Raw genomic sequence first — 13508 nt, 5'->3', positions numbered from 1 at the left:
CCACTGCCAAAAAAAGTCCTAGGAGAAACACTGAGGGAGTGGCATACCATGGCCCTCCATAGGGTAGCCAAAGAACTCGCTGTCGTGCACGGAGATGAGCGAGTGGCTGAAGAGGGAACTGAAGAGATAGAAGAGGGGAATGATGCGATTGGAGTCTTCTAGGGACATGGGAGACCCCCGCGAAATGACCTGCAACAGCGGAACCATGGACCTGGGAGGAGAGAAGAAGAGAGAGACTCACTACTCACTATACTGACATGTTTATTTATGTCAATAAAGCACGTTGAATTGACTTACATACGCCGAGATCCAATCAAGGACCGTCACTTTGTTCAGGGCCGCATATTTAAATCAAGTGTCTCAAAGCAGGAGTTCTGATTTAGGATCAGTTTGGCCTTTTAGATCCCAACGAATAAGATTACATGGACAGGGGGAGGAGACCTGATCAAAGATCAACACTCCTACTCTGAGACGCTTGATACATACAGCCCCTGACCGACATTCAAATCAACTCACCCCGTGATCATTTTGGTGGTCATGGACTGTATCAGGTGCCAGAGATGTCTCAGGAAACGTGCATTAAACGCTAAACTGTACAGAAGCCTGGAGGGGACAAAATAAACAAACATTTACAAAAATATCTATAAAGATGCATGTATCAAAGATGTGGGACAAAAGAGTTGACACAGTTTGTACATCTGAACGTATACATTGCGCTCTGCCTCGATGCCCTCTAAGTCAGATATCGTTAACATTGCCCAAGTAACCAGAGGACACACATAAAGAGGGAAAAATATCAAATAAAAGCAGTTGAACAGCAGCATAGCGTATCCCGCAGGAATTTTCTTTCTTGGCCCTTCCTCTCCCTCTTTAGTCCCCTCTCTCCCTTTTCCGCAACGAAAAAAAGATTAAACGACCCATTAAGCTTTATTTAGGCGAGGCACCTTCCATTAGTAAACTAGTTGCTGGCAAGGAGGAGATCGGCCCAGGGTCATAAACAGGCCCTCTGGCTTCCTGGAGGAGCCCCATTTAACTTAATGGCCACGGGGGGACACAATAGAGGGGGAGGGGGGCATGGCCCTCACAATGACCCCCGAGCGCAAGCATGCTTCCACACTCTCCCTGAATTACATGATAACACTGAGGAGGGAAGGAGGGAGGGAATGAGCCACTGGCTGCGTCCCAATGGCAACCGATCCCCTCGTGTCGGCCTCCTATGGGCCCTGGTCAAAAGTAGTGCACTATGTAGGGAAAAGGGTGCCATTTGAGACGCAACCACTGGGCCCTCATCCCGGACACCCCGGCCGGTCTAACTAACGGCCTATGGCACCCGGGTGTGAAGCTGCTCTTTGTTCAAAGTGTGTTTACCCTCCTTTAAATCGCTACGGCTAGATTGTGTGTGTCCTTCACACCGAGGGTTATTGTCAGGTAACACTAATGCGGTAAATAAGCTGAAAACTAAATAAATGCCCCTTGCATATAATAGGCCTCTGTCTAAGGGGCTACGGTATTGTCACCTATAAGGATGCCTGCCACTTAACAGGCAGGCATCTATTCACATTATGAGGTAAAAGATTGACAGAACAGAGAGGGGGACCGGGAAGTGGATGGAATCTCACGTGAACACACGTTGGTGTCGGCCTCCAAAATGTCACCCTATTCCCTACGGGCTCTGGTCAAAAGTAGTGCACTACAAAGGGAATAGGGTGCCATTTGGGACAAACCATACCTCGGCCACCATTGCGCAGCGGAGAATATCTGAAAGGCGGAAAATGAAAATGAGCCTTCAGAGTGGGGGGGGGGGCGAGTGACACCTCTTAATATGTTTGAGAAATAGTTTCTGCCGTGCCCCTCCCATCTGTCAGTACAAGAGAGGAGGGGTGCCGGGTATAGCATAGTGCTCTGGGCCTTTACAGTGCGCAGCCGGGTGTTTGATTGAAATGGGAAACAAAGCACTAAAATGCTGACTGACAGCCTGATATACGGCCTGCTAGAAACCAAAGCTCCATTTCAATCACGGAATGAAGGCACTAATACACAAAGTCACAGGCATCAAAAGGGGTCATGTGTGTGTGTGTGTGTGTGTGTGTGTGTGTGTGTGTGTGTGTGTGTGTGTGTGTGTGTGTGTGTGTGTGTGTGTGTGTGTCCATAAAAATGACCTTGATGGACAAAAATTATTTTCTTTTGACATAATGCAAGAATGTACGTACGTTCGCAGAAAAAGAGAAAACTAGGAAAAAGAAAAGAGAAAGGGCTCGATTCAATCCGTAGCGCTGAAGAGCTGCGCTACAGCGCAATATACATTTTAAGGCAATGTTCCCACGTTGGTGGAGAATGCATTCATGGTAAATGCTACATATGTCAGCCCAATCTGAAATGAATCGAATCACGCTACAGTATGGATTGAATCGAGCTCAAATAGTAATTTGCTTCAAATTCTGTTTTATTTATGTAAAACTAGCTTAGGCCTAATTCATAAGGGCCTGCGAGTCAGTGCCAATGGCAGAAAGACTGTTCTCATTGCCCGAGCGTCAATATCTCATGTAAACTCCACAATCACAGCAAGCGCACAAAAACAAATGAAAGACAGAGGCTAGCTAACACTTACAGTTGTCAGTGACCATCAGTTAGTGACAGAGTGCCACCACAGGCTGAGGCTAAACAACAATCAAAGTAAAAGTACACCAAATACCTAAGACTAAACAATTAAAGTGAAATTACACCCATTTAGCCTACCAACCATAAAGACAAAGATTATAGCAACAAAAAACAAACCTAATCTAAAAAAAAGTATCTATTTTTTTCTTTCTTACAGAACATACAGGCCTGAATTGAAAAGACTTAAATGTAAAGATGATATCTCAAATCTGACAGAACATACAGGGCCTGAATCGAGCTCTTATGAACAGAAGAAAGCAAGAAAGAAGGTAAGAGCATTTTGACAAGATACACATTTATTCGAGGCATTGCGCTGGGCTGGCCGTCGGGCGGGAGGCAGGAGGGCCGGCTAGGCAGACTAGCTCTTTTTTAAACGCAGTAAATCAGGCCTGGGATGCAATTTGCTCCCCTAAGCCTCTTGTAAAGCTATCCCGTCTACTTGGGCACTAATTAATCTTCCTCAGTGAGCTAATTATTTTGCACAGATATCCGATAATGATGGAGGACGAGAGGCAGGATTTATGGTAAAAGCGTTTGGACCAAAGGAAGCTGTAAAAATGATAGAAAATACGTAGGGAGGATTCTATGCCTATTCCACCAAATGATTTGGTAAGCAAATCAACGCATCTTCTCTGGTAGAGTTTTGGGGGGATTTTTCTGTTTTGTGTGAGTTTGAAAGATGTCTGAATCAGGTTTCGCATGAGATCGGACAGATTCCTTTTTTGCAATTTAGAACGTTTTGCAATGAAAACTTGGGTTTTCTTACTGGACAAATTCAGGTAGTCCCTCCCCGTTCTGGCCTGTTTGCTTCCGTTTGGTTTCTAGTTGATACGACCCAGGTAACACTCTCCTGCCCTAAACAATATAGCCGTCTTTATTGTTGCCCACCCTGTAAAGGTAAAAGCAACGCGTCAGTAATGACAATACGCTGGGATACACATTCACTCTCTCATCCCCACACAGTACAGACAGGTAGTGTAGTGTCTTCCATTGGCTCTACCAACCATTAACCAGAAGGGTTGAGAGACCACGCAGGGTGTGCCGTAAAGCCCAGGAAGGTGCCCCCTCGTTCAGCCACGACAGCGGCCATCTCCCCCTCTCACATCCACGTCCACATCCTGCCCTAATGCAATCAACCCAAAATCAGCCATCCCAGGACTAATTACCCTAATCGAGGAGTGACAGCTTCAGAGCCTCCCTGACATCCCGAGTGCTTCCTCTGCCGGTTGTATACGCCAATAACGGCTGAGCTTCTTCATCGTTATTCACATTAGTTGCTTACAACACGCAAACGCTGATTCATCACCAGTTTCATGATGAAGTAAAAAATTAAAACAGGGGAAAAATATATACAAAAAGACAAAATATTGGAAACATTCATTACAATCGCAGCGAGAGGAAGGTTCTCAAAACGACTTCAGGTGAGGATTCAAACAAAACAAAAGCGGATATTCTAGCACTGTAAAGACATGTAACACCTTTAGGTGCGTGAATCCCAAATGGCACCCTATTCCCCTTATGGTGCAATAATTTTGCACTAGTGGTGCACTACATAGGGAATAGGGTACCATTTAGTACGAAAACAACGTAACTGGATCCGATGTAGAACACTGACCTGACTTTGGGCACCATCATGCGGTGCTGCACCATGAGTGTGTGGCAGATGGAGGCCATCATGGTGAAGACCTCCTCGCTGGCCGAGTCCCTCCACACCAGGTTGAGCAGCGCGTTTGTCTGCTGCTTGGTGTCCAGCTTGTGGACGCACTCCTCCGTGATCCGCTGCACCGATATCCGATAGCTGTCGTCCTGCAACCATCGAGTTCACACGCAATAGGTGAGGGAGTTGTTGCAGTAAGTAGGCTATAGCTGGGCCTGAATTCATAAAGCGTCAGCAGGATCTGGGATCAGTTTTTCCATTTCAATCATAATTAATAAGATCGTATGGCCAGAGGCGGACCTGATCCCAGATCAGCACACCTACTCTTAGACGCTTTATGAATACGGGCCAGGATGTTTATCGTGAGGTGCCATGGGGCAGTGTGGATAGGGCTATGGTCTGCTTGTAGTGTGTGCAATACCTGTAGTCAGTTGTAAGCCGTTTTCATTACAAAATGTTGCCTGTGAAGTAACTGGCCATTCTGAACTATACGCATTACCTGTGACCTGCAGTGTGCCATTCCTGAATTTTGGTGTTACCCGTATTGACACATTAGTGGTGTGTGTGTGTGTGTGTGTTAGCTAGCAACCTGTGTGGACGGAGCCTGGGTGTTGGTGTCCTCCTCATCCTCAGAGTCACTGATGACCTCCGGCCTGCTGGTGCTCTCTGACACGGGGAGGAGAGGCAGGAGGGCCTGCAGAGCTCGCAGGTACAGCTGGAGGCCCTCCTCTGACAATGAACCTGCGCACACAGACAACATTACAAACCCTCTCCCTATCACTATAGATGTCTTTTTTTCAGGGCCATTCCCTCCAACCCCTCGTGTCAATGTGCCTGCTGGTACACGAGAGTACAATTCCCCACATGCTGGACACTAAGCTTGTGTCCCAAATGGCACCCTATTATTGCTCCCGAGTGGCACAGCGGTCTAAGACCACTGCATCCCTGGTTCGAATCCGGGCTGTATCACATCCGGACGTGATTGGGAGTCCCATAGTGCGGCGCACAACTGGCCCAGCGTCGTCCGGGTTTGGCCGTCATTGTAAATAAGAATTTGTTCTTAACTGACTTGCCTAGTTAAATAAAGGTTCAATAAAAAAATAAAAATCTACATAGTGCAGTACATTTCACCAGAGCCCTATGGGAATAAAGTACCGTTTTGGACGCAGACACTTACCCAGGCAGGTCTCCCCGACCGAGAGGACAAAGTAGAAGAGCCACGGAGCACGTTTCAGCGCCGCTGTGGAGGAGACTACGGTGGCCTGCAGGGAGCCCAGGAAGGCCTCGAAGGGGAAGTGGAGGCGCGGATCGGACAGCGCCGGAATAAAGAAATGAAGGATCTGCTCCGTGAAAGGCGCCGAGGTGAACTCCTCAGTGAAGGCCGCAAACACAAACTGCCTGTGGAACCAAAGAGAGAGAGGGAGAGAAATGTCACTACACAAATGCCTGGAGTAGAGCCGTGTACATTCCCCACATTGTAGAATGGGTAAGTTGGTTTTAACTGTTCAGTACATGATAATGACATTAGATTAAGCCAATTGATCACAAATCAATATTTACAAATATGTTAATAAATAAATAAACATATGAACTGTCTAGATGATTTATTTTCTCCTCATTTTTACATTCTGTCGTAAAGAGCACATGGAGCATTCTGTCGTAAAGAGCACATGGAGCATTCTGTCGTAAAGAGCACATGGAGCATTCTGTCGTAAAGAGCACATGGAGCATTCTGTCGTAAAGAGCACATGGAACATTCTGCTGTAAAGAGCAGATTGAATGTTCTGTCATAAAGAGCAGATTGAATGTTCTGTTGTAAAGAGCAGATTGAACATTCTGGTGTAAAGAGCACATGGAACATGTAAGATAATGTTAAAATTAGCAAGACTTTTTTTTTAAACAAAAAAATGGCTATAGTTAGTGCTTATTAAGTGTCAAATAAAGTAACAGGGTTGACCATAACAGGGTTGACGATATCATCTTAAATTAGGCATGAATCCCCTTGTGACGGGGGGAATGGAAGCTTATTGTGTGCAACAGGAAGGGGCAATTGAATGCAAGCTTCACAAAAAAAGTTTAAATTGTTCAAACATTTCTAGCCTGTCTATCTATGGGTAACAGAGTTGACGTGGTACGCTCAACCCGCTCAGTTTTCCACCACAAAACACCAGAACATTTCCATTAATAGTAGAACGAGCTCACCTGCTAACACTAAGACTTGACTATTAGATGTTCAATATTTCTTAAGATTTTTTATTTCTTTTAAGGAATAGTTTCATCATATTAAAACGGGAGTTCAGTTTAAGTAACAGGGTGGATCTTAAAATGAGGGACAGGTTTTTTTTAACCTTAAAATGAATCACTAATCACATGGAATGAATAACAATCTTCAGAAATGACTTTGTAAAAGCAAAAACATAACTAGGGCTTTACAATGATTGTTAAAACTTGGAGACATTTTGGGGTTAAGTAGGTTCCTAGAAGTCTTTTTTTATTTAAAAAATTGTAATTATTGAATTTTCCATTTCTACCTAAAATATCAAATGGCCACAAAAGGGACTCATTTCATGGAACGAGCCGTATACAGGACACAGCAGCGAAATGCTTATCTACAAGCTCTTCCTCAACAACACAGTGTTCAAATACTAGGTCAGATATCAAAAATATGAAAATGTATTTACAACAAAAAATTATGTTCACACCGTTTTTAGACTTAAAGATTGAGCACTTTCAGTACAGAGCCAAAAGTCCGTTTCTAAAGAAAGGTGATCCTTTAAACTCATTAGGCTACCCAAACAAGGACAATAGAGTTTGACTGATAGAGTAGGTGTCTCCTTTCAGCTCTGAGTGCCCCAATATTGTCTTGTCAAACAGAGCTGTTTTGACCGAGTAACTCTCACATCTGGTGGTCCCGGTCAGATAATTAGCTGTTGGAGTGAGTGTGTGTACCCAAGTTTCTCACACCCTTTCCCCTGCTATTCTTCAAAAAGAAAAGAACGCCCCCCCCTCGTTTGTCATTAAGAATGTTTATAATTGAGAGCAAATAGTCGATATTCTGTACTCAGACTCTGGGTCAGTTTTATTGTTCGTTGTAAACAGGTTGGTGAATCAAATACGGTGTCCCCGCTGACTCGAAGGACAAACAAATGCCCAAAGTTTACATTATCGGTTTACTGGACAATTTTAACAGCATACGCCACAGACAAAGGCATTCCGCTTCTAGCCCCTCGCTGTGCTTTTTCCCACGTGCTCAGCAGTCGCTGATGCAGGGATGCTTTGTGTGTGAGGGGGATTTCATGTGTTGAAGGTTAAACTTTGAGGGGGTCAGACTTCAGGACACTGTGTGTGTGTTCTAGTTAACTTCAGCTTCAGTTCATTTGTGTGTGTTTGACTGTTCTGGTGTGACTGTTGCGGTTTTACAGACGCTACTCCTGCTGTTAAACTTGGAGTAGGGTAAAGTTGCCCATAGACGCTGATCTTGGGTCAGTTTAGCATTTTTCGCAATAAAAGAGAAAACTCACCAGACCGATTGTCGTTCTGTAGTCAGGGGCCGCACATTCACCGTTTTTCCGCTTGCCTTCGGCGCGGTGTGTTACAGGGACCACCCGCCGGTGGACAACTGACAGCTGTCAATTTCGCCCATTTCTACATGTAGAATCGGTTTGAAAACGTATACGGCCGGTACTCTGTTCAGAGGTAAGTACTCTCGGTCGGCAGACACTCGGCAATCCTACTGGTCTGTCCGTCCCTTAATGATTACTGTTAGGATTGATTGGAAGAGGGGAAGCTGATCCTAGATCTGTACCTAGGGGAGATCTCAACATACCTTGCGCCTGTAGTGCAGGAGGAGTAGGTAAAGTGCAGGGGTTTCAGCGTGTGCTCCAGCAGTGTGCTTGCCAAGGGGATAGCGTGTGCACCATAGGGAGCATCACTGTACTCCAGACTGGAAGGGAGCTTGTGATTCACTAGAATATAAAGTGATCTGTAGTATCCTGTGTGAGTGAGTGAGTGAGTGAGTGAGTGAGTGAGTGAGTGAGTGAGTGAGTGAGTGAGTGAGTGAGTGAGTGAGTGAGTGAGTGAGTGAGTGAGTGAGTGAGTGAGTGAGTGAGTGAGTGAGTGAGTGAGTGAGTGAGAGAGAGAGAGAGAGAGAGATGCAAGAGGTCAAATTCAATGGGGCTTGAAAATGAGCATTAACAACAAACAAAAAAAGTATTTTGCACTGTAACAGCAGTGAAACCATCAGGACACTTACCTTTCTGTACCATATAGTGCAAAATCTGCTCGATTAACGACGCTACACAATTCATGTCTTCAAGGACAGGAAGATAAGTTCTCTCTGAAGAAAAGATCTCCAGCATCCTCATGGGGACGGCAACATTCAAACTGTCATCCTTGCAGGTCTGCAGAAGTCTAGGAAAGATGGAGAAACACTGTTATAGGGGTGTAATAAGCCCATATTTCATTGATTTGATCAACGCATTCATGGCGGTAGGGTGAAGTTGCCCATAGAAGCTGATCTTGATTAGATGAATTAGGATCCCCATTAGCCGACGCCAATGGCAACAGCTAGTCTTACTGGGGTCTGACACATAATGAAAAAGACATTACAGACATAAGACTTTACAATTTGCATACATAAAAATAAATACATGTAGTGTGTGTGTGTGTGCGCATCTATCAATTACACATACATGTCAGTACATACACACAACAAATAGGTCACATGGGGGAGAGGCATTGTGCCACGAGGGGTTGCTTTATTTGTTTTTTGAAAGCAGGTTTGCTGTTCCCTTGCGATATATAAGATGGAAGGGAGTTCCATGCACTCAAGGCTCTGTATAATACTGTACATTTCCTTGAATTTGTTCTGGACCTGGGGACTCGAAAAGACCCCAGGTGGCATGTCTGGTGGGGTAAGAGTGTGGGTCAGTGCTGTCTGTAATTTGAATATGCAAACAATTGAGTATTTCCTATAACATTCATGTTTCTTATAAAAACAAGAAGTGACGCAGTCAGTCTTTCCTCAGCTCTTAGCCAAGAAAGACTGTCATTTATAGTATTAATATGACCCCTCTGATTACAATGAAGAGCAAGACGTGCCGCTCTATTGTGGGCCAGCTGCAGCTTAACTAGGTCTTTCTTTGCAGCGCTTGACCATATGACTGGACAATAATCAAGATAAGATAAAACGAGAGACTGCTCTGCTTTTTTGACACCACACTCCACAAAGCAACTCTTTATACAGGACAGATCTCTCCGCATCTTTACAACCATTTGAATCTATATGTTTTGACCATGACAGTTTACAATCTAAGGTAACACCAAGTAATTTAGTCCCCTCAACTTGTTCAACAGCCATACCATTCTTGGATATTGGGTCAGTTTAACATTTTGTCCCCACTAATGGTTAAGATTAGCATTGGAGGAGGGGAAGTTGATCCAAAATCTATACCTAGGGGAAACTTCACCCCAGAACGTATTCCTGAAGAATAGGTGTAGGCCCCCATTACCTGCAGCAGGAGCCCAGGACCCTCTTGATCTGAAACACACACGTCTGTCTCTCGGGCCCCGCCAGCAGCTTCAAAAACTGCCCATTGTATTTCACTAGGTTCTGACAAATCCATATCTACAGAGACACAGACAGAAATGTTGCGTCAGGTTCCCACACGCAAGACATCACATTTTACACAAGTTTTGAATTAGTTGTAACAACACTTCCAAAAAACGTTGGTCCTCACCAATCTCCGTGAGTCCTCACTCTGTCTGTAGAAAAACAGGAGCTGCCTCGTTAGGAGACTGAGACTGGCAGCGTCGGACATTGGCGGTCCACCTTCTGACTGTGCCTGGCAGACGCAGCGGTCAAAGTTGCCCCTCTGGATGGCATACTGGAAAAAAGCAGGGTCAAAGTTCATTGACAGTTATAGGGATGATCACTTGATAGTGTACACAATGAAGTATCTATCCACATTGCCATCAGCAATACGAGGCTGTGGAAATGGGATTGCTGGCAAGATAAGTGAGAGTGGAAGGGTATGGCATAGACACCCAAGAATGAGCTTGTTCATGTTAGTAGACATACTTGCTGTTTTCGGTCATGGTATCCTCGTATATAGGACTGAATGACAATAGCGTTCTTCAATCTTCGTCTTTCATCCTTATTGAAGTTGAAAAATAGAGTAAATAAATACACAGTGAAATTAAATAATGTTTGGTTTACAATCCAACTTTGTATTTGAAGTTCACGTAGGACGATTTTACATCACAAGTGTGTTTCACACAAAGGACTACCTCTCTTTTTCGCCTTTCCTCTTGTGTCCGGTGTAGGAGAGATGCTTTTTCCTCCTGAAAGCCAAAGTATATTAACATAGCTTGACACCAGTGGAGGCTGCTAATAATGGCTGGAACGGAACAAATGGAATGGCATCAAATACCTGGACACTAATGCGTTTGATACGATTCCACTGATTCCGCTCCCGTCTTTACCACAAACCCGTTCTCCCCAATTAAGGTGCCACCAACCTCCTGTGCTTGACACGACTAGTAGAAAAATTAAGTGAAGAAGCTAGCTAGCTATAGAAATAGCACAGTAGCCATTTCTATACAGAAGGTAAGGTAAATCTCATAGTGGTCTTACCTTTTTACTCGCTCCCCCAAGAGACACCTTGGGTCTTGTTTTGAAATCTCCCTCAAAGCTGAAGCTCATGGTTAGATTTTTCGAACCATCAATGAAGGACGCTTGACTTGGTTCAATTCGGGACTTTACAAAGTAGGTATTACAGCAATCTGAAAAAGAAAGTAAAACATGCCATTAATTTGCTGGCTGGGGGTCTGACAAATTGACGCCATCCAGAACAAATTATCATAACTAGCTAGCTAAATTATCAACGTGTTGTTAGACACGTGAAATTGTTAGCTACACTTCCCACATCGACAATATTAGTGGAAGAGACATGAAAAAATATACTTTTCACTGGTTGTGGAACTGGCTAGCTACTGTAGCTACAGTTCCCCAACATAGCTAGCTAACGTTAATGACTCAGCAGCTTGTGTCTACATCGCTGTTGGTGGTCTGTCTGCCACTGCTTCAGAAATTCAATCACATCAGATATACAGACAATCCCCAAGTTACTTTATTTGTGCGTACATGTACATGACTCTTTTGACATTATAGCTAGCCAGTTAGCAAACGTTAGCTGGCTAACTTTACAGGGGCAGGTCGCCTTTCTAGCTACCAACGTTAGCTATCTAGCTAATCATGTCTATCCTCTTTAGACATCTTTGTTATAACACAATACATAGTTTGGACAAAAAAATGCAGAAACTGTATGTTGATTACCTTTGATTTATGAAATGACCAACATAAATTAAAAAGTACATAAGACTTTTGTGCGATACTAAATTAAAGAAACATGAATTGTTTTCTCCTTCTCTCCTTCTTTCCAGAAACACAACATAAACGAATTACATCCGCCTCTTCAGAATAATGAAATCCGATTGGACGCTCGATTCAATGCTCAAATACTATTAGCTGAATGCAATGTCAACTAAACTCAGTTTGACATTCTTGGTCCTCTCATTGGATCCTCTTCAGCTGGGGCAATTGTGCCTTGGTCCCGGGAGCAACAGGAAGCAGAGTGGATTTTCAATGGATTTGCTACGAATTCAAATCAACATACAGCACTGGTTCCCAACCAGGGGTACTAGGACCCCTGTGGGTACTTCGACAATCCACAGGGGGTACTTGAGAAGACTCATGATATGCATGAGGTAAAATGCACATGAGGGGGTACTTCAGGGGTACCCCGAGCCGAGCAAAATTCAGTTGGTGGTACAGTAATTGAAAAAGGTTGGGAACCATTGACATCCAGTATGCTGATATTATTTATACTGCAATAGACATTAGAGTATACAATAGGCCTAGTTCAACTTCAGCTATCTCCAAAGAAGAGAGAAAAATATATATAGGTCTGTGATATGCAATATGAATACAATGTTAGATGCATTGATAGTGTACATTTATGAATGGAAAGAAGACAAGATGTCAAGATATCCAAACCTTAAACATATTGTTTTATTATACAAGTTTATCTAAATTACTTGTGCATATGACCCTGGCTGTCTTATTTGGGAGTGGACTTGAAACTGCTGCCGTTCACTAGCAACGTGCATGCCCCGCCCACCTGAGGATCTGTATTTTTCACCCATCTATACTATTTCCCGTGTTGGAGGGGTCGAAAATCTACTTGGCACTTAAATCTCGCTAGATTGATTGCTTACATTTTACTCCTGCGACTCATTCTTCCTCTTGCTTGTGCCTGTCGTTTTTTCGTAAACGTTTTGACAACGGAAACGTTTTAATGACCTGTTCAAAAACTCTGGTAATGGCTGAAATGGACTCATCTATAAGAATGCTTAGTCGGGGCGCTTACATCACAAGAAAGATAAGAAAGAAATAACTTTATTTTAATGAGTTTTCATTTTTTTGTGGAATTGAAAAAAGTAATAATTTTATACAGTTGAAATGTTTAAAAATTAGATGCACTGAAATGTAAGCAACTAACGAAAATGACACCTGGATTATCCTGCTATTGACACACTGCGCAGGTGTAGGTAGGCGTCATATTAGCTCTCAAACTCTAGGCGGCATTCTGCCATTTTCAGCCATTAGCTTTGCCCGCTACTACCTCACGTGAACTACAATCCCAATGCTGTTTTTAAAGCTTAACAGTGTTAATAATCATGTAATCAAATCAAATGTTATTGGTCATATACACATGGTTAGCAGATGTTAATGCGAGTGTAGCAAAATGCTTATGCTTCTAGTTTCTGACAGTGCAGTAATATCGAACAAGTAATCTAACAATTTCCCAACTACCTAATACACACAAATCTGAAGGAGTGAATGAGAATATGTACACATAAATGTATGGCTGAGCGATGGTCGATACAGTATATACATATGATATGAGTAATGTAAGATATGTAAACATTATTAAAGTGGCATTATTTAAAGTGACTAGTGATCCATTTATTAAAGTGGCCAGTGATTGGGTATCAATGTAGGCAGCAGCCTCTCTGAGTTAGTGATTGCTGTTTAGTAGTCTGATGGCCTTGAGTCTCTCGGTCCCAGCTTTGTTGCACCTGTACTGACCTCGCCTTCTGGGTGGTAGCGGTATGAACAAGCAGTGGCTCG

The 13508-nt window shown here is 43.6% G+C and overlaps 1 protein-coding gene across 2 annotated transcripts in view; it reads right to left on the bottom strand.

The window, feature by feature from the left end:
• The window catches only part of ube3c (ubiquitin protein ligase E3C), a 42483-nt gene extending 30707 nt beyond the window's left edge, over positions 1–11776 (bottom strand). For both annotated transcript variants that reach the window (XM_038997899.1, XM_038997900.1), the window contains exons 1-13: positions 11652–11776; positions 10950–11098; positions 10604–10657; positions 10395–10469; positions 10054–10200; positions 9826–9941; positions 8568–8725; positions 8142–8307; positions 5493–5713; positions 4905–5056; positions 4274–4464; positions 517–603; positions 48–211 (exon numbers count right to left, since the gene is read on the bottom strand). In XM_038997899.1, the coding sequence (XP_038853827.1) occupies positions 48–211; positions 517–603; positions 4274–4464; positions 4905–5056; positions 5493–5713; positions 8142–8307; positions 8568–8725; positions 9826–9941; positions 10054–10200; positions 10395–10469; positions 10604–10657; positions 10950–11018 (1600 nt within the window). In that variant the 5' untranslated portion in view covers positions 11019–11098; positions 11652–11776. The remainder of the gene's footprint in view (positions 1–47; positions 212–516; positions 604–4273; positions 4465–4904; positions 5057–5492; positions 5714–8141; positions 8308–8567; positions 8726–9825; positions 9942–10053; positions 10201–10394; positions 10470–10603; positions 10658–10949; positions 11099–11651) is intronic.
• Positions 11777–13508: the final 1732 nt, after the last annotated feature.

This window comes from Salvelinus namaycush, chromosome 7 (genome assembly GCF_016432855.1).
Source record: "Salvelinus namaycush isolate Seneca chromosome 7, SaNama_1.0, whole genome shotgun sequence".
Lineage (NCBI taxonomy): Eukaryota > Metazoa > Chordata > Actinopteri > Salmoniformes > Salmonidae > Salvelinus > Salvelinus namaycush.
The sequence above is the reverse complement of the archived record's forward strand: the minus strand, read 5'-3'. Positions and strand labels throughout refer to the sequence as shown.